Genomic DNA, 21930 nt, shown 5'->3' on the forward strand with positions numbered 1-21930 from the left:
GTCACTGAAGTAGCAGAAACAGTGTCTCTACAAAACAAAAGGTAATTAGGTGCAGCTCAAAACTGGCTTCACGCCTTCAACAGCAGTTAGATGTGAACATTTAAAAATGTAAAAAAGGATGGCAGAGCCCACAGGATACAAACATATTTTCCAAAAATACCCCAAATGACAATTACAACGCAGAGATCACACAAAAATGCTCAGAGAGGAGACGTACCATCTGCAGCCAGGCGTTTGTGATCATCACCTGGTTCTTTTCATCCTAAAGGGGGAACAGGAGGAGAGAGGGGGAGAGAATAATCAGCAGCAGACAGACGTGGCTTGAAACAGATAGTGAGGAAGGGTGAGAGAAAATAAAAGATAAATATTCCTGGTGAACATTGGGTGAGATTACAAGACAGAGCGGCAATAAAGTCAAACTGCGGACCCAGATGACTCAGAGCGCACAGAATGACAATGACGCACATGCATAATTTTTTGGCTTCTACAACACTCTTTTGGCTGATGTACGGAAACAGGAGACATGATTTGCAATTTAAAAAAAAGGATTTCTCAATAGCTTGTCCTTCGATGTCGTGCTCACAGTTTTTCCAAGATCCGCTTACACAAACAACTTCACACTCAACAATGACTTTCTTTGAGTCACTTTCAAGTTTGAAGTACATCTGATCAATAACTGATGGAAAACCTCAGAGGGTAGATGTAAAGACAACACAACTTTTGATATATGACAAATAAATCAGAATCCGGTTTATCACCCCCCAGTTCTCGCAGACAAGTAATTTGCTCATTTGGTTAGTGCCTTTACTACTGTGACATGTTTAAATGCTTTAACGTTGAAAAATGTCTTTATTTTTCTCATACTGCCTGTACTGCAGCACCTCTTTTCACCCTCAGTCTGACACCAGAGCCCAGTCTGCTCTGATTTGTTAGCTGGCTGGCTTTGTTGAGATTGGTCAACCGCAAAACCTATAAAACACTCTACAGGAAAGGGAAAACCGCAACAAGCATGAAAGGGCCTCTTTAAATTAAGATAAATAAAAGTCTAAATAAATATGGGAAAGAACAAAAAACATGCAGGAAGGAAATAAAAACACTATAAATACAATATATTCAGTTCAAATGGAAGAGCTGGAACAGCAATTCACTGGAAATAGTCAGTGACACTGAGCAGAAAGGATGCAGCACTCCCAAAAGCGTCATTTAAAACAGAAATGTGCAGAATCAGCGGTTCCAGCTGTACTTTATATTTCACAAGGGTCAGTTCATGGTCAAATGTCGAGAGAGAGAAACAAATGGGGAAAGTAGAGGGAGGGTGAAAAAAAACTGAGAGAATAGAGTGAAAGGAATCAATGGTGACAGAGACAGAATCAAAACAGACAGGCTGAGTTCATGAATTCATGAGGCAGCGAAGAAGAAAAGATAGAAAGAAGCCAGAAGGAGAGCCACAAGGTAAAAAAAAAAAAAGGGAGCTGGGAACGGACATCTTTAGAGGCTGTTTGGCACAATCGTACATGACAGCCACAAGTTTTCCCGCTTGTTTCACTCTGGTATGCTGTCTTCCTGACATTTTATCCAAAGAAAAAAGCTCTAAAGCTTCTTTCATTCTCTGTTTCTATGCCGAGTAATCCTGTTTATTCTCATGGAATCAATTTCCCTTTTAGCTGAACACCACAAATTCAACCCATTGGAAACATTCCCTTTAATGTTATTGTGGTTAAATCAAATCATGAAATCAACTTGCTCACTGTGTTTCTATTTCTCACTCCAGAAGACCTTATCGGCACACTTGCTTTGGTTTTCCTTCATTTCTACAGCTTCTCTTTCAAGATAAAGTTTTAGAGGTGGATCCTGAATATATCTTTCTATACTAAAATAAAGTCACATTTGCTTGGATTGGACCTAAAGGAAGGTTAATTACCAGTTTCAATGGTCTTTACTTAGGAAAGAGATGCCATGTCAATGCTTTTCAATAATCAAACTTGAATACCATGAATATGTCCCATTTAAAGGTCTTTAAACAGGAATTGTGTTTTTTGCAATGGTGTTCCAACAAATTAGATGACAGTGATTAAGTGTTTTCGTTAATGTTTGCTAGACTCCGTATCCAAAAGTGAGTAATGCTGTTGAACTGTATTGCATCACAAGTTGTGTGTTCCAGTCTTACTTCACTCTTATCGATGCACAGTAAAGGGAATAGACGCTTGCAAACATATTTCAGGGTCTTAATCAAAAAATCGAAACGCCTCAAAATGGAAGTTCAGGCAAAACGCAAAGGTCATTAACTTTTGCTAGCTTGAGTGAAACTACCTGTTGCTCTATTTGAATTTGAAATCCAGCTCCATATCCACATTTCTTCTTCCACTTATGTAGACTGGGGTTTTAATGTCCTGTGACATGTGATTCCCCCAAGTTTCTTTCTGTCCTCTTCAGAAAACGTACACTTTGGGCCAGGATGCAAAAGAGTTCAAGAACATGAACATTCTGCAGTCAGGTTTGTAACAACCATAGAAACAAATATGAAACAGAGAGTTCCATCAACGTTGCTGTTATTTTTTTAAATGTGTGAATGAAAGGAGCCAATGCTGTGCCCATACATGCAAATCGATTGCCTCCCAATTGCGGCTCCTCTCTCGCATCCCAACCTCCTCCCTATCTCCCTCCGCTCTCAAATCTTATCTCCCCCTGTCCTTTCTGATCTGTGCCTGTTTAAAACAGCCTCCTTTCTCAGCTGCTGAAATAGAACAGCCTCCCATTGTGTTGTTTTAAAAGGCACAGGCTTTCTATCCCTTTGTGAGTATGCGGGATCCTGCTTGCAATCTTGGAGATCTTGCTTTGGTTTCGAGGTTGCTGTGTTTATCCTCTATTTTGTGCTTGACCTCTCTTTTGTGGTGTTTTGTGGGATGCGGCTCGGCTGCAATAGGCTGTATCAGCCCTGTCACACCCACTATAAACACTGTAATCTGCTCATAAACCAGCTGAGATTGGTTTCAGACAGACGGGCAATGGATAGATAGACACTTAGTGTCAATGAAAACTCTTTGACTGCATTGTACTGTAAGTCATCTGAGATATATTGTCAATGATAAAAGCCATCTTGTCATGCTTTACTGTACATCTCGATGTATAGTGTTCCAGAAATTGCTTTTCATCCGTTTTATCCCGGGTGGGGAACAATGCAGCAACTTCTAACATCTTTTATTTCAATGCAGAGCAGAGAATCAGTGTTTCAGTCAAACTCAATGGGCAGTGAAGAAAATAAATCATAACTGAAAAGCCTTTATCTATTTTTCAATTACCTCAAAAACTGCTTTTTAACAGCTCATGGTTGCGTGGGAACAGGATGCCCTCCAATTTAAATGGTTCAACAAATACACTTGAATTTCTGCTGCACCTGAAGAGAGGGCACCAAGGCCTGTTTAAGAAAGCGAACAATGGGAAATGTCAGTCTACATTTACTTTCTGTCTCAGTGTTGATAGAATCAAATGTGAACACAAGCAGAACCCTGCCAACCATAGTGTGCAAAACGGTTTGTGCTGTTACCTATCTTGGGCCAGGACTCTCTTGAAAAAGAGATTTTTAATCTCAATGAGATCCTGTCCTGGTTAAACAAAGGTTGAATAATAAAAATGAAAATTTGAATCTTCGTCTGGAAGACTCTTTGGTCAAGATTCCAACATCTCTCTTTTTCAGAGATTCTAGATAAACGTGGTTCTGATGATGTGTACATGTAACCTTGGAAGTGGTGCAGAAACAATCCAGGTCCTTAAAATCAAACACCAGTGGCTTTTTTCGCTTTCTGGTGGTAAATTGAGCTCCATTCTGCCTGGATGTATCTCTCTAGAGGTGGTGAGATGACTTTCACATCACCTGCTTTGGGCACTGATTACAATCTTGTGTGGAGCGCATACGGTTAGCTTTTCTAATCCCCACCCAGAAATATTTAAAGTTTCACACCTGGTTTTTATCTGCAGGAAGAGCCACTTTTCAATCCTGGAGGAAGTTGAGGGTGTTTTTGCTAATCTGATATGCAGAAACATATTCACACTGTCATATAGGCTTATTTGACAACCAATAGGACGCTGGAAAATAATGAAAGCATATATGCAAGGCCCTGTTAGCTCGTCAGATGAGATGTTTTTCTTTTAGCTAAAGTAATGTGCTGGAACAATGTTTTGGCTAGTCCTGCCAAATTTCCATGTCTATTCCTGTAGAAATACCAACAGGAATGCCAATTTAAATTACAGATCACAGCTCATATTTTAATTCCCCTAGTCCCAATGCAATGTTAGTCCTGCCACATTAGGGTTTCAGAGAAGATCTATACCATCTAATCGATAATATGTTACGGCTTAGTTTAGCACGCACTGGAAACTAGATAGTTGTAGCATCTGGTGTAGCTTAATTATTTTGCTACCTTTGGACAGACCCAAATGTTTCCTGTCCCCTGCCTGCACCTGATGGAATGTTTTTGTTATTATCAGCATTTTTTTCGACAGATGTGTGCTTGCTGTGTTTTTGTTTTGTTGGTTTTTGCTTGGTGTGTTGTCTGTCTCCTTCTCTCTCTCTGTGCACCTGCCTGTCATCTTCAATCAGCACACTTGTCTGCCATCGAGCAATTTCCCCTCCCTAAAAGTATCCAGCATCACCAGCCTGTCCCCTTCGGATCGTTGCGCCATAAATGGATTGTGTACTTCCAACTCCTAAGTATTTAGTGTAATCAGTCCGTCAGTGTGTTTGTCTGCCCGTTTGCAAGAACTCACACAGCTCTCTTCTCTCCAGGAAAACCTGCCAGCCTGAGGCAGATCCTTTGTGCCCTGGTTTGCCTTTCCCTCACCTCAGTCCAACGGCCCTATCTCATTTTCTACATAATTAAAAATAATTGTACCGGATAATGTGAGATGACATCATTCTGCAAACTAATTAGCCAGGTGCTTTTGTTTGTTGTTGGGAGTGTGTTTTGGTAGGAATGGGTGTTTATGTTAGGATAACAGGTTGTTGGAATAATTAGGTTTTAGTCCAAAAGGCTTTTTTTTACTTTATAGGTTTTAGAACAATGGTCTGAACCTTAGTTTCTTGGTATAAGACACTTTTTCCTGTGTGTGTGTGTGTGTGTGTGTGTGTGTGTGTGTGTGTGTGTGTGTGTGTGTGTGTGTGTGTGTGTGTGTGTGTGTGTGTGTGTGTGTGTGTGTGTGTGTGTGTGTGTGTGGGTGTGTGGGTGTGGTGTGTGGGTGTGTGGGTGTGTGGGTGTGTGGGTGTGTTCTCCAGACATCAACCTGCCCCAGTTCCCTGGTTGGAGAGTTACCCAGGAGCAGATGGAGGAATCAAAGGCCACATTTCCTTCACCCACAAACACACACACCCTGCTTTTACATTATTTAACACTGCCCAGTAAGCATTAATTTATGGTCCTGCCAGCTAATCCATTATGTATCGAGTAAACGAACAATAGTAAAAACAGGCAGCAACATGGTTATGATTGTCTTTGGTTTCTATAGATGTGTGGCTGAAGTATGATTTTGCTTTCCAAGAAAAAGGAACTATAATTTCAACATTCATTTTAGCCAAATGTATTGTAACTTTTCAATTCATATTGTAAGTTCAACTCTCCTTCACTAAAGCGTCTCGTCGCGCCATATGTTCCCTCCGGAGACTTCTTGACTCTGTGTCTCAGGTCTTTGCAAGCTCTAAGAATACATACAAATGTTGTTTCATATGTGCTCGCCTTTATTAATAATAGAAAGGGAATCCTATATCTCAGCCTAGCGCTTGTCTCTTAGTCTTACCACCGTGTAGTGGTCTTGAGAAGATGTACACGCCTTGTGACAGGGCTGGCTCAGGGATGTGACAGCGTGTCTGCTTAGGGATTTTTGGTTGAGTGCTCCGGCTGTGTGGTGGGGCTAGAAGTTATGTGTGTTGTTTGGGGAGGGAGAGAGAGGACAGGTTCATGAGATGGGGAACAGGAGGAAACACACAATGAAGCATGGGCACATAGAATAAAAATAAACAGAAAATGAGATGTGACAGAAACTCTGTCCAAACCACAGAAGTGTTTATTTAAGAGCCATGGGCTTGACAAAAAAAAAGAGTGAAAAGTGACATAAAAATAGAGGATTGTGGACGTATAGAAATAAATGGTGTTTCTGTAAGTTCATTGTTTGTTGGTGTAAAATGTAGGACACAGGGATAAGGACTGATTTGCTAAACAAAGCCTCTTTCTAAAGAATCAAATTCGAATGTTGTAAATGAAAATGAAGAAGAATCATTGGGTCAGGTCTGGAGACAGTAGTAATAAAAACACCTAAAACCTTTTATTTTTGTTGGCATTTTATAGGAAAACTGGGATTCATTCAACATTTTATTCAAAAATACTCAAGTTGTTTTGTTGTTTCTTGTTAAGAATGACTTTTTTCAATAGGAATTATTCCACCTAGCAGCTGCACAGTGAGAGAACACAAAATAAACACAATAAAAGATATTTATATGGTCAGGAACATCCTCATAAAAGCATCTACGGACAGAGTTTCTGTGACACTGTTTCTCTGTCACATAGAAGCACTTGTTCAGAGACATGAGCTCCTTGAGGCATTTTGTGTTGCTGCTGGTTTCAAGCAATTGGAGCAGCGTAACTAAACGCCCTTTTCCCCAGATTGTCGACTTTAGGGACAGTTAGCAGAGAACAACTCCTGAGAGCAAAGCCCATGGGTTCCCATACTATTCTGACGGATGTTAATCTGCAAATAAGGTGGAATCAGTTGGCCGCTGGCTGGCGGCAGTGACTTTCAGAGTATGTTCAGACATAGAGGGAAGAATTTGCACCTTGCATCATTTGCCCAAATTTGACTGCACCCTTCGTGTTGATTCAACCCAACCTCCAATAAAAAAGTAATTGTCACTGTAACGTTGCCAGGAAACCAGCAGAGACTCGAGTGGGTCATTGCATCAGGTCAAATTTGAGTCCAGCACAAGAACCCTTTCATTTGATGTATCTGTGCTAAGCTAACCGGCTGCTGCTGGAGCCTCATGTTTGAAGAACAGATATTAAAGTGGAATTGATCTTTTTATCATTAGTATTTCTTTCAAGAAGACACATGAAGAGTGAGCAGCAGCTCTGGAGAAAAAAAGGGCAAAAAAGTAAGAGAATGAGATTGAATTTTCCCGTCGAATGGAAGAAAATACCGAGGGCCTGTGGTGACACAGAATGGAAAAGGATCGAGGGGAGAGACAAAGATATTGCTCTTTCCAAGATGAGAAGTCTCACTTGGTTGGCTGCTGCTGCTACTGGTGGAATAACAGTATTCCGTTCATAGAGAGATGTTTGGAGAGAGCACGCTGTGCTCAATGGCAAATCAAACAATACCTTTAATACTTCAAAATAAAGCATTGATTGGCAAAAGTTTGACAAAGACTGTTCAACTCTCTTTCTAAATATTATTTTGTCTGTCTTCAAAAATACAACACATAAGCCTTGCCACAACACACAGGAAAACACACACTTACCACATCAATGATTTGTAACAGTGTGAGGCCCAGTTCCACAACAATTGGTGCAGAGTCGTTTTGGACGGGCCTTTCCAGACGGTTGTAGTTTACCATCAGGTTGTTGTACAGCTTCCTCTGGTAGACACCGCTATGACAACCTGAGCCCAAAACAGGATGGACAAAGAAAAAGTGACAAGGTTAAATGACATTTAAATTCAGCCTTTTACATCTTTAGTAGGGATTAAGACAACCCAGTAGTTTAATTAAACACACAGAAGATATTTTCCCATTAATGCCTGTAATCTAATCAAAGTTAACTTTGCAATTATTACCAGCGTTGTTCGTGCGGTGCCTGTTTCCCCTGAGAAATACTGATTAAGTCACGATATGGTGACTGTAAAGCATGCATTAATAACTCTTTAATTGTGTTGACTTGGCTTTCTTTCTGTCTGACCTGAATTCATTAGGCCTCATCAAGAGGTTTACACTGAACAATGAGGGGTCCCTCTTACACAGGAGCAGACCATGATGCAAGGGAAAACCTAGTCATTCCTCAAGGTAACAAGTCCACTCCCTTCACAACACTGCTAGCATGGCTTCTGTATCACTAAGGCTTCTGTAAAATGTCAATTTAAGTCCACATCATTTACCTCCACACAGACTTTTTTTGAGCTTGCAACTTTAGTTTCAGCATTGATGGAATAAAATCAAATATGTATTCACTTTGTTTTAAAGAGGACACATTTGAATCATTTTTAGGTTCATATTTGTATTTTGTGTCTCTAGTATGACATGTCTCCATGCTTTAATGTTCAAAAAGCTTCTTCTTTTTTTTCCTCAGACTGTCTGTGCTGCAGCACCTCTTTTCACCCTCTGTCTGAAACCAGAGCCCGCTCTGCTCTGATTGGTTAGCTGGCCGGCTCTGTTAGGATTGGTCAACCACTTAGAGATGTCCCGCTCCTTAGCCTATCAAGTACAATGTGTTGGAGTGCTACATAATAGAAGCACAAGGATTTCACTGTTTCAGGGAGGGGGGGATTGTGTGGGAGAGAAAATCCGTCTGGAGGGATTTTAGCCTTTGCGGACCATTTACATGCACACACACCTACTGTTATACACTACAGGAAAGAGAAAAACTAAAGAAGCCTCTTTAAAAGTTTTTTTTTTTTTTAAGACTTTTACTTACAGCTAGGGATTATAAGGCATTACCAGGAAGAAATAGGGATGAAAAAAGGAATGACATCTCAAGCATTACTTTTAACTTTTGATTTGGAATTGGTTTCAAAGTAAAGTTTCTCGGGACACATAAACAGTCTTTTAAAAGTTTCATGATCACAATATATACACGGTGGCTTGAAGTAGCCCATCCGCTCAGACTCAGAAGGAACGACTTCTCTAATGTCAAGGTTGCCACAAGCACACCATTAAAAATACATCCACACTCCCTCATCCTTCAGTGTGTCAACTCAGCCAGAACTGAAAAGGTCTCACCCTGCATCTCCCCAGTGACCCATGTCCAAATCAGTTGTTGTCTCAACGTATCCTAACTATCCCCGAGTGACAGCCCAGGCACGTGTGCCTACAATGAATAAGTGGATGGATAATTAGCTAATGAGGCTCAAATAAACAAAGAACTCTCTTTGTATGTTTGAGTTTGAGGGGACTGGCCAGTGTCCAATGGGGAACCCCTATTTGTCAGCGTAACAGCCAACAAGCGGGCAACACATTTGGATTGTAATCAGTCAAAGTATATTTCATTAAGTTAAGTCCCCTGAGTTGCTCTAATGTTATTCCATCCATCCATCCATCTTCTCCCGCTTTTCCGTCAGGGTCGCGGAAGTAACAGCTCCAGCAGAGAGCCCCAAACTTTACTTTCCCTGGCCACATCAACCAGCTCTAACTGGGGGATTCCAAGGCGCTCCCAGGGCAGCGAAGAGATATAATCCCTCCACCTGGTCCTAGGTCTACCCCTCGGTCTCCTCCCAGCTGGACGTGCCTGGAACACCTCCCTAGGGAGGCGCCCAGCTGGCATCCTCACTAGGTGCCCGAACCACCTCAACTGGCTCCTTTCAACGCGAAGGAGCAGCGGTTCTACTCCGAGTCCCTCCCGGATGACTGAACTTCTCCCCTTGTCCCTAAGGGAGATGCCAGCCACCCTGCGGAGAAATCCCATTTCAGCCGCTTGTATCCGCGATCTCGTTCTTTCGGTCATGACCCATCCTTCATGACCATAGGTGAGAGTAGTAATGAAGATGGCCCGGTAGACAGAGCTTTGCCTTCTGGCTCAGCTCTCTTTTCGTCACAACGGTGCGGTAAAGCGACTGCAGTACCGCTCCCGCTGCTCCGATTCTCCGGCCCATCTCACGCTCCATTGTTCCCTCACTCGAGAACAAGACCCCGAGATACTTGAACTCCTTCACTTGGGGTAAGGCTTCATTCCCTTCCTGGAGTGGACAGTCCATCGGTTTCCTGCTGAGAACCATGGCCTCAGATTTGGAGGTGCTGATCCTCATCCCAGCCGCTTCACACTCAGCCGCGAACCGATCCAGTGAGTGCTGAAGGTCACAGACCGATGAAGCCATTAGGACCACATCATCTGCAAAAAGCAGTGGTGCAATCCTTAGCCCACCGAACTGCAGACCCCCTCCCCCACGACTACGCCTCAAAATCCTGTCCATGAATATCACAAACAGGATTGGTGACAAAGCGCAGCCCTGGCGGAGGCCAACCCTCACCGGAAATCGGTCCGACGTGCTGCCGAGGACCCGGACACAGCTCTTGCTTTGAGAGTACAGAGATTGGATGGCCCTGAGTAGAGACCCCCTCACCCCATACTCCCGCAGCACCTCCCACAGTATCTCCCTGGGAACCCAGTCATACGCCTTCTCCAAATCCACAAAGCACATGTAGACCGGATGAGCGTACTCCCAGGCCCCCTCCAGGATCCTTGCGAGAGTGAAAAGCTGGTCCGTCGTTCCACGACCAGGACGAAAACCGCATTGTTCCTCTTCAATCTGAGGTTCGCAAATTGGCCGGACCCTCCTTTCCAGCACCTTAAAGTAAACTTTCCCGGGGAGGCTGAGTAATGTGATGCCTCTGTAATTGGCACACACCCTCTGATCCCCCTTTTTAAAAAGAGGAACCACCACCCCGGTCTGCCACTCCTTCGGTACTGTTTCCGACTTCCACGCAATGTTGATGAGACGTGTCAACCATGACAGTCCTTCAACACACAGAGCCTTCAGCATTTCTGGGCGGATCTCATCCACCCCCGGGGCTTTGCCACTGTGGAGCTGTTTAACTACCTCAGTGACTTCCCCCCCGTGAAATTGGAATTGATCCCCCTTCATACTCCAGCTCCGCCTCTAACATAGAGGGCGGAGTTGTCGGATTCAGGAGTTCCTCAAAGTGTTCTTCCACCGCCCTAACACACTATCAGTTGAGGTCAACAGCGTCCCATCCTTACTGTACACAGCTTGGATGGTTCCCTGCTTCCCCCTCCTGAGGTGTCGGACGGTTTTCCAGAACAACTTTGGTGCCGACCGAAAGTCCTTCTCCATGGCTTCTCCGAACTTCTCCCACACCCGCTGCTTTGCCTCGGCTGAGGCTGCTGCCCTTCAGGCCTGTCAAATGCGTCAGGAGTACCCAGGGATAACATATCCCGGAAGGCCTCCTTCTTCAGTCGGATGGCTTCCCTGACCACCGGTGTCCACCACGAGGTTCGAGGGTTACCGCCCCTTGAGGCACCTAAAACCTTGAGACCGCAGCTCCCCGCCGCAGCTTCGGCTTTGAACACCGCCCACTCTGGTTCAATGTCCCCAGCCTCCACAGGGATGCCTGAAAAGCTCCGCCGGAGGTGTGAGTTGAAGGCCTCCTGGACTTGGGACTCCTCCAGACGTTCCCAGTTCACCCGCACTACACGTTCGGGCTTACCAGGTCCCCAAAGCCAGCTTCTGTCGCCTGAGTCTGGTCCATCGAGACCCTCTGCTTTCACTGCCACCCTTCTGGCAGCGCACCCGACCCCATCGTTGTGTCCCGTAGGTGGTGGGCCTGTGGGACTGAGAAGCGGAGGTGTTGCCCACGTTGCTTATTTGGGCTGTGCCCGGCTGGGCTCCGTAGCAAGCCCGGCCACCAGACGCTCGCTGACGAGTCCTCCTTCTGGGCCTGGCTCCAGAAGGAGACCCCGGGCTTCCTCCGTGCCGGGTATCCTCGCTTCCAAGTGTGTTTTTCATGAGGTCTTTTTGAACCAATCTTAGTCGGGCCCCTTACCTGAGACCAATTTGCCCTACCAGGAACACAAGGTTCCAGACAACACAGCCCCCAGGTTCATCGGGGCACACAAACCTCTCCACCACGATAAGGTGCTGGTTCTCGGAAAGGTCTCTAATGTTATTGTACTACTTATTTGACAATCATTATCTTGTGCTGTCAGTTACACTCCACGAAAAAACACTCTGTACCTCTTTCTATTGAGACCGAAGATGGCAGGAGATGTCCCAAAACATTCCCCAGCTTGTTGAAAACAATTCACTCTGCAGCCTTCTTTACCATTTCTTGCTGCCTGTTTTCAAATATCAATCAGAAAACAACCTGGGTGCAATATTTAACAGTGTACTTTCATTTGAAAAATAAGAAACAAATAGTTTTTCAATCATGTTTTTATAAATTGAGGAGCAGCTCCAAAATGTTTTCTCAGTTCTTCCAATCCCAAGAAGACCATTCATGCTGTAGCATCATCTTGATTATTGCAATATATTGTATTCATTTTTGGCCACAAAAACATCTCGCACCTTCAAGCTATTACAAACACAGCTGCTCATTTTTAACACATTTTAAAAGACAAGATTGATCAGCCATGGTCGGCTATTTTAGAATTTATTTTGAAGGCACTCTCCAAAGAACAGTCCCTATATTTTTTGATGTGCAACAAGATGGTTGAGCATTTCTTTACGTCACGTTCTTATGCAGTGTATCGTTTTTGTGACTGTACATATTGTCTTAGACTTGGATGTCTTGATTACATAAACTGAAATAAGTGTTGTCTTTTCCTGTTTTTAAAGGCTTAATTATGTTGAAATGTTGTAATTTGTTTTACTGAGCAGATTGTTCTTTTTCTCCAACAACTCATTGTGAACAGAGTTTGTGAAAGATTGATTTTCTCCATATCACCTATCCCTCTGCATTGGCAAAATCTAATTAAATTGTCAAAGCCAAACTTTCAGAAAAAGCCGTTTTCCTGAGCACTGTTTAGAAAACGTCAAAAGAAGAACAGATACATCTACAACACTTCTATTTAAACCTGCTGCTGTCCATTTATTGTGTGGACACAACTAGTGCAGTCAATATGTTTCTGCTTCTTGATCTGTTTTGTTTTTTTCTCGTGTCACACTGAACTTAAAATGTTTCTTTAAAACATTGTAAGTTGTGTGGATCAAACAGCACTTACTGTATTTCTGTTGTAAAACTGTATTTCATTTTTTACAGACACAACCCAACTATATTATGTGTAATATATTGTGTCTGTTAGAGAAAAAAACAATGACTAAAATTGGTCAAAAAAGGTCCATTGTGAAAACATAGGTTGAGGCAATTTCTGACCATCTATTATAACTGGGTAGAAAGACGTCCACTTATTCTCATCATCCTTTAATTAAACTGTCCTTGCTTTTCCTCAAACAAGCTTTTTAGAATCACTAACTGACAAGAAAAATTCCAGCAGCGTCAATTTGTACCGGGCAATTTTGACAAAATATTAAGATAATCACATTTTTAATAAATAATCAGCAGTAATGTAGACATACTAACAATGTGGGAGGGCCAAGAACATTTCTACACTCATGTTAAGATATAAGTATAACATTTTATTTAATATGTGAAACACTTTGTATTATCTTGTAATCAAAGGATGCTTCCATGAATAAAATCCCATAGCCTCACTAGCTTCTATACACGTGATACTGTTGCATATTGGGTGTTTATACAGTACATGGATAAATGTATGAATGGAGACACATGAGCAGAAAATTAAGTGAATTATGTAAAATTAATTATGTAAAAGCTCAGCCTTAAAGCTTCCGTTTAAATGGAGGACTGCTACATAAATGCTGTTATGAGATTGTTGTGAAGGATAAAAACAACTCAACATCGGTTTACTACCCCAGCAGTGTACTTGGCTGACAGTGTGACCCATCGCGTTAAAGGGACACAAGGGGTAAAGGAAGACTGGATCACTGTTTCACTATGCTGCCTAAGGGGTACGAATGTAAACTGGAAGAAAAGTCACTCTTACACCTCCTTTTCTTCAAGTCTGTGTAAGACACGTGTCTAGCAAATGGATCAATCTATCAAATAAATTAGCCACTGACAATTTATAGATTCTAATAAAGAGTTTATCTCACAGCACCCCCACCACCTCCCTGCCTGAAACGCTTCTATTGGATTTCTTTGATTATTTCAGCAACATAGTGACATCACTACGTAACTCTTGCATTGGCTAGCATTCTAACATATTGTAGATGATAGGCTAAAGGTGGGACATCTCTAAATGGTTGACCAATCACAACAGAGCGACCAGCTAACCAATCAGAGCAGACTGGGCTCTGGTTTCAGACAGAGGGTGGGAAAGAGGTGCTGCAGCACAGGCAGTATGAGAAAAATAAAGAGCTTTTTGAACATTAAAGCATGGAGACATGTTAAAATAAAGCAGAAAATGAACGTTTAAGCTCTTTTCCTTCTAGCTGTGATCAACGAGGATTGCTTGAAATTCTTATTTTGTTTAATTTATTCATTACAAAAAGATGTTTATCTGTTTCCTTCTCTTGTACTTGTGCTTCTGTAACATTTGAAATTACCCTCTGGGGATCTTTAAACTATTTTAAGACATTTACAGCTTATTCGGAGGTGTTATCCCCTGCAAAAAATCTCATGTCCTTATTCTTCATGTCCTGTTCTTCTTGCCCACAGAGCTTCCATCCTGCCCAGGTCTTCAACAGCCAAGGTTGAGCGTGTGTCATACTGCAACTGTTGTTCTTTCAATGCTCAGCAATAAACCCAGCACATACTGATTCTCTCCATCTAGAACATCAATATAGTCGACATACCAATACAGAGAGAGGCCTAACGTCGCCTAGAGGCTTCTATCAATTCCAAATGGCTGCCACGTATCTCTCAGATCACATTAGAGACCTATTTACATCTCAGAGCCCACTGGGGCCCCTGATCCAATTCTCAATCATTAAAGCTCAGTTGAATTGTCTAGAAATAAAAAGTGTTTTTATTCCTGTCGTGCTGCAGGAGAATACACTCAGGCAGTTCACTTTATGAGTCACTCACCCTTGGAGGAATTCATTTCCTTTAAAGAGGCCCTATCGTGCTTTTTATGCTTTTATCCCCTTTCCTGTAGTGTTTAATAGGTTGTCGTGCATCTTCCAAAGGCTGAAATCCCAAAGTTACCTCTATAGGGAGTTTCTCTCCCACCCTGAAACGGCTCCATTACAGTCCTTTGATTACTTCTGTAACGTAGTGACATCACAGTGTAACATTTGCGCTTCTATTGGCAATCGCTCCAACAGAATTTCTATTGTGTGGTTTCATCATCATCAGGGATATTTTCTCTATAGCCACATGACATTATTCTATGCCCAAAGTGCTCCTGCAATAAAAGTTTCATTTTCAAAGTGAATAAAACATTTTCAAGGTGAAAGAGTTCAACGGCAACTCTATGTATCTCCAGATAACCCAGCTATCCCTTTCTGAACTCAGCTATGCCATGAAATATTTATATTTCACGCTACAGTATTTAAAAAAAAACAGTAGATTACGTACCAATACAAAGAGGAATGATTATTGTCTTTAGTCCATTTCTCTTAACATTAACACAAATGCAAATTACCAATGTGAGCTGCCATTAGTAGAACCTCCATACTACTGAATGCCAGAGCGCCATGTAAGCACTGACATGAGATAAACATTAAATAAGAGAAAGTATGACTTTTTGATTAGCTTGCTGCAGCATACATCGCATGATTTAACACATAAAATGTTACGTAGCCTACCCATAGCTTCGAATTAGTCCATTAAATTGAAGTTATTTGTACCATTCTAATAGAACAGATAGACCAAACTGTACCTTCCCGCAAAAAGTGTAATAATGCAGTTTAAGTTGGGATATATAACAACACTTCTTGTTTATGGTGTAGGCAACAAGATGGCTTGGTACAAAAACGGTCATGGTTTCATTAAAAATAGATACCTATGTGTATCTTAACTTACGTATGCAAGTTGAATAGATGAACGGCCTTCTGCTATAGTAGGTGTTGCAGGCCTCACAATGCTTATAACTCCTACAAAATCAACAAACTGATCATAATATTATCAACGGATGCTGCAGGTCATATCCTAAAAATTACTACATCTAATATCCTCACCAAAATCTGAATCTTGTTTGTTTTTTTACATTTTCTGTTGCACCATATTGGAGATATGTAGTGCCAGAGCAAGTGCAACCCCTAACAGCTTGGTGCTCGCAGCAATGTTAACTTCACAATAAAAGGACATTAGTCCGACACAGCCACAGAAGAGTCAATGTTTAATGTCCCCCGTAGGCCGATTGGCTTCCAGACAGTAATAGAAAGCAAACGCACGTAAAGAATAATAATCTTAAAACAAAGTGTAAAACACATCTACAATACACAATGGGCCGTTGTCACCATGACTATTTGAGCAATAAAAACAAAAGGCGACCTGCTGTCGATGTCAACAACAAGCTGCTATTATGGCAACTTGTTTAAAAGGTCAGTGGATGAAGGGATATATAGGACAAAGCTGTGGGACAGTTTCCTCTTTATGAAGATGTAAGGAGCATGTTAAATGATTCTTTACATTGTTTTGTTATAGCTTTTTCTGCAAATCAACAGGTTTGCTTAAGCTTTATTAAATTGTGGTGATCATTGTTTTTTACATTATTGAACCATGTATTATTCATATTATCATATTATATGTGTTATTGTTTGTGGTCCTCTTTAATATTTCCCTTTTCCACAAATACACAGCTAGAGAAAAGTTCAAGCACTTCTTAGGATCTTAGCTTCTTATGATGGAATTTTTCTAGAAACTATTATATTCAAAAAGATGATTAAACTCACAAGGACTATCCCACCACAGGGACAAATGCAATATTGATAAACCTCAGGCAGCCTGAACAATGAGGAGGCTTACTATTAAATCACATTAAAACAGCAGGTTAAAAGATTGCTGTAGGCAGGGCTGGACTGGCTATCTGGCGTACCGGGCAAATCCCGCCAGGCCCTCCAATGTTTTGGGCCTTCCCAGGGCCGGAAACAAAACATACATTATATATATTATATTTTTTATTGATTGCGACGATAAAAACATGACACATCGTGGCCCATTGGATGCTTCTCTTGAGGCACATTTGGCTAGTCCAATGAAATTCCTTGGTTCTCGAAGGCCCACCCCTCCCTAGAGGCCCTCACTTGACCCAAGTCATCACCTCAAATTTTGTAAGCGAATGGTGGAGGATAGAGAGGTCGCGAGATGGAGAAACAAAAGAGTGGCCATGAGAAGCGAATGGAAAAGAGAAAGCAAAAACTTAAAGACAACGCAGCAAAATGTGCAAAAATCACCGACTTATTCAAAAGCACAAGCTCAACCTCGGGTTCGGGCGGTGGGGCCGCCGGTACAACGACAACGAGCGCACAGGTGGTGGAGTCACGAGACGTGACCCAGCAGGGAGAGATTGAGGTTAGAATTCAGCTCAACACACCCGCTAGCTAGCCAATGCAGTGTAGCTATTCACCGCTTCGGCGTTTGGTTTCCCATTTATTGCCTGAAACCGAGACCAAGTTGTCATCCTGACTTTATCAAATCAGTCACAAACATGTACCCATTTGATATATTTTCATGCACTTCTCTTGTAATGTTGCGCCAGCATATATAAATCTTCCATTTGTCGAGCTGTTACAAGGTCATGTGATGTGTTTGAAGTTATGCTAGTGCCGTCCCGTCTAGAAATACCCTAGCTAGCTAGGCAGATTAGCTATTCACTGCTTCGGCGTTTTTCCCATTTATTGCCTGAAACTAAGACTAAATGTGTCGCCCCCACTCTCTCAAATCAGTCACAAATATGTACCGATTTATTTTCGTACACCTTTCTTGTATTGTTTTGACAGCCTATAGAAATCTTCCATTTGTCTTGAGCTGTCAGCTGTCACAAGGACGACATGTGCTGTGTCTTGTAATTGCTAGTGCGTGTTAGTTATGGCATCCCCCCTTTCACTTTCTCAAATCCAACAAATATCTTATTTCTACTCTACTGCTTGTCGTGTCTTGTGCAACTGTGATTTTATACAAAATGTATTTTTGTAATATTTTCCTTCTGTAATGGCATGCCACGTCATTATCAAGACATCTCGTATTATCTTAAGTTTTCTGCCTATTTGCACGGTAGATGGATAGGTAAGAAGCTGACTAGCCGTGCTACTGTTTAGGAATAGCTGATAGCTGATAGCTACGCGCTCCCTCCAATTTGCATGACATGTAAAAACATGGTATATTAGCTTTGTTGTTGGCAATGTGTATCTGATATTTTAATCGTGTCTTTATGAATTGCATTTTCCTGTGGTGGTCATGGATAGGCTATCCTACCATTCACCACGTTGTGTTCTGGAAAGCATTAAAGCAATGGATGTTTCAATTTCTTCATGGTTGAGACAACGCAGTTGGATGTTTCAAGGCGTATTGTACACGGAACTTTAACACGTTATGTTGGAAGCAGTGGTGTAGTGGGGATTTTTTAAGTGAGGGTACGCTATTTGTGACGTCACCCCCCAAACACACACACACACACACACACACACACACACACACACACACACACACACACACACACACACACACACACACACACACACACACACACACACACTCCCACCCAAAAAGCCATACATATATTCAGCTTCATCACATCCACGTTCTCGTTGGTTTTTTTTTGTCTTGTTTTAAGTGTCAGGTTGATGACGATTATCGAATGTTCATGTTATGTTCATGTCGTAGCCAATATAGGTCACGGACAGATACTGGGGATGTCTTATGTAGCCTATGTAGGTTGTTCTCACCATTGCCAATATCTCCGGATTTACATTTGAGTTGTAAGCTATTTTTTTTATTTTATTTTTTAGTTGTAGCCTAAGCTATTTTATATTTATTATTTTTTTATATATCACGTCGGGAGAAGTGGGTGGACGGCGTACCCCCGCGTCCAACGCCCACTACACCCCTGGTTGGAAGCCTAAGCAATAAGAAGCGGTCACTTGGTTTTGCTGTGGTGAAAAAAATGACGTGTCCGAAAAAAAAACACTGTTAGACATAATGACTAGCTTACGCTCTTTTGATCTGTCTCAAGTTGCATTACAGTTTATGCCTAGACAACTAGAAACGTTTTGGTGGGGGGGGGGGATTCCATTCAGTAAGCTATATATATATATATATAAAAATGGCGCTTGGCCCTTGGGTGATCAAAAGTGCCCGGGCCCTTTTCAGATGCCAGTCCAGCCCTTGCTGTAGGAAATCAATGTATCAAAAATCTGAGATACAGGGAAGACAGTAGAACCGAATCCGATCCATGCAACTCATTTTCCTGAGGAATATCAAACAAGGTCGCTTTGTAAGTTTGTGGAAATATAGGAGCACACACAAACACGATTCATAAATGCAGAGTCTTTTGGATCATGCAAGTTCTCCTTGTTACATATTTGGTTCAAGTATAAGAAAAGGCATTTGATGCTGTGGTGCAGTATTATTTCATTTTTTAAAATCCTTAACTTGCAGCAAAACACACCCAGCAGGCAGGGAACAACGCCATATTTCATTTAAAGTCTTGTTTGTGGCCACCTGATGAATGCCAGTCCAAGATTCACTACCTTTTGGTTCAGACACTGCTCTGCGCTCACACGGGGGAACCTCACTGGGAGCATGTTGCTTAAGATATGTGACGTGTCTGTATGTCAAGACCTCCTCTATGTTCCTCTTTTTCTTAAAAAAAAAATCCCATCCCCTCAGTTTAATATCTTTATACAGAGTAATGTATATCAGGTATTCAAACATATTATAACGATTTTACCTCCTCTCTGGGGGTACTATTTTGCTCCAATGCCGGCACGCATTTTCCAATCCTTTAGCCTCAGATTACAGAGAGGGGATGAACAGGCTTCGTGCGTCGTCGCCCGGGACGCCCTCCTTATTCTGGACCAGATGTTGTAGGATATTAAGGAAGGCTCACTAGAGCGCGCGCACGTCACTCACACTCACTCATGCGCTGCGAGATTGCACATTTAGTACAATCAGTAAATACATTATAGCAGCCTTTACACTTATTATAACATACATGTGAACTGTTGTATGTAGTAATAGATGTAGGAAGATGAATTCATATTTATTTATTTTTATTTTATTTAGCATGACAAACAAAAGCATCTATAGTAACTATAGAACATGCATATGACGTGTGTAGCACGCCAGATGTGGCAGTGAATTGCCATACTGAGACGAAGTACCTCTCAACTACAGTTTTTATCTTTCTGACACATGTTTAGAGAAATTACGCAAAATAGTATAAAAGGTGTCTCGCTGCATTTGTTCTCTTCTATCCCCTGACACAGACTTGAGGCTCTATCAGTGACCTACCTTGACAGCAAAATGTGGCCCACAGGTAAACTCCAATAAATAATGATCCGGTACACTTCAGAGGCTCCATGGCAGCAGCAGTTCACAACTCCCTCTGTAGCCCGCTGGGGATGTCAAACTTCGGGGGAGCGCAGCTTTGTCAGACTGCTGGTGCTACACACACACACTCTCTCTCTCTCTCTCTCTCTCTCTCTCTCTCTCTCTCTCTCTCTCTCTCTCTCTCTCTCTCTCTGTCTTTTTCTCGCGCGTGCACACACTCTCGATGTCTGTCTCCTCCACTGTCACCTCAAAAGTCACTTAAGATTCCGCTCTCCTACCCTCTGTCTGCGCTCAGCTGTATTTTATATATCAGACATGTCGTGCTTGTCCTCTGCGTGTTTCCTGTGCTGGTGTTGATGACAGCCACCTGTCTGCGCAATGCCGTCAACTAACTTGCTCGTGGTTTGTCCACTCGACTCCTTTCGGCTACATCCTCATCTGCTTTATGTGAGGGATGACTTTATGTGAGGGATGACTCAGAAGAGAAAAACACGCACGCAGTAATCTTCAACAGAGGTCGACATGACTTCACCCCCCTCAGCTTGGAAAAGTTTTTAGTATTTACTCATGCAAATGTAGAATTAGAAACTAGCTCAATCGTTGTTTAACTTTAGAGCATTGCCAACAGTGCATTTACTATGTCGGATTTGGTGAAAGGGGCTTCTCCATGTGTTACAGGTTTTTGTGCATGTTCATGGTGTGCAAAGGCTAAAATCCAGGGACGTGCACAGGTACGGGCTAATGTTGCCCGGGCAATTTTTTTATGTTTTCTGTTGTGGCCGAATGGACATGATAAACTCACAATTAGTATTGTAGCGTCTCGCTGCGGGAGACACACCTTGTCAGCGTTGTCACCTGCCCCCAGTCACGTGACTTTGTTTACAATCTGACAGCTGAGACAGGAGGCTTCTTCTCTAACACTTTGAGCTCAACTGAGTGTCACTTACAATGAAATAGTTGTGTTTGTATTTGAACCTTTTACATTAAAAACAAGAATTACATTGAAAATTACGATTTTCAAAAGGTCTTGTGTTTTTTTTTTCGGGGGGGTGGGGGAGGCCCTTTTTCCAGTTTAGAGCAAAAGCCCCTCCAAATGTCTGTGCATGTCCCTGCTAAAATCCCTAAGTTCCCACACACCTCCCCGAAAAGCCTCCATTTTAGTCTGTTGTTTACTGCCGTAACATAGTGACATCACCATGTAACCCATTTTGCTTTTATTGGCTAGCATCCAACACCGTTGGGATGGATAAGGGGCGGGACATCTCTAAGATGTTGACCAATCAGGACAGAGCAGGCCAGCCAACCATTCACAGCAGATTGGGCTCTTAGGGAGGTGCTGCAGGCATGAGAAAAAAATATAGCACTTTTTAAACATTGAAGCACATTAACATGTTAGGCACAGTACATGATTGGGTCCCTTTAAAATAATGAAAGGCTACAGTAATTGTCACTGCCAAAAACATAAATATCTTCATTTAAAAAGTGCACAATTAGTTTCTTGTATGCAGATAAAAAAGTGTGTTTCCCTTTTATTATGTACTGTATATAACTGGAATCTTCCTTTTAGCAGCCGTGTCCTCTATGCAAGTGTGAGTCACTTTCTCCACTTTTTTTTCTTTCTTGTCTTTCTTCAAAATTGTGTTCCTCCTCCTGCTTTAAATTTAATTTTGCCTGATTTTCTAATATTGTTTCTGCACTCAATCTCC

The 21930-nt window shown here is 42.1% G+C and overlaps 1 protein-coding gene across 1 annotated transcript in view; it reads right to left on the reverse strand.

Annotated features, from left to right (window-relative positions):
• Positions 1-20413, reverse strand: part of LOC134864149 (neuronal acetylcholine receptor subunit alpha-7-like) — a 44652-nt gene extending 24239 nt beyond the window's left edge. Inside the window, exons 1-3 of the mRNA XM_063882935.1 lie at positions 20186-20413; positions 7502-7641; positions 218-262 (exon numbers count right to left, since the gene is read on the reverse strand). Coding sequence (XP_063739005.1) covers positions 218-262; positions 7502-7641; positions 20186-20255 — 255 coding nt within the window. The 5' untranslated portion in view covers positions 20256-20413. The remainder of the gene's footprint in view (positions 1-217; positions 263-7501; positions 7642-20185) is intronic.
• Positions 20414-21930: the final 1517 nt, after the last annotated feature.

This window comes from Eleginops maclovinus, chromosome 5 (genome assembly GCF_036324505.1).
Source record: "Eleginops maclovinus isolate JMC-PN-2008 ecotype Puerto Natales chromosome 5, JC_Emac_rtc_rv5, whole genome shotgun sequence".
NCBI lineage: Eukaryota > Metazoa > Chordata > Actinopteri > Perciformes > Eleginopidae > Eleginops > Eleginops maclovinus.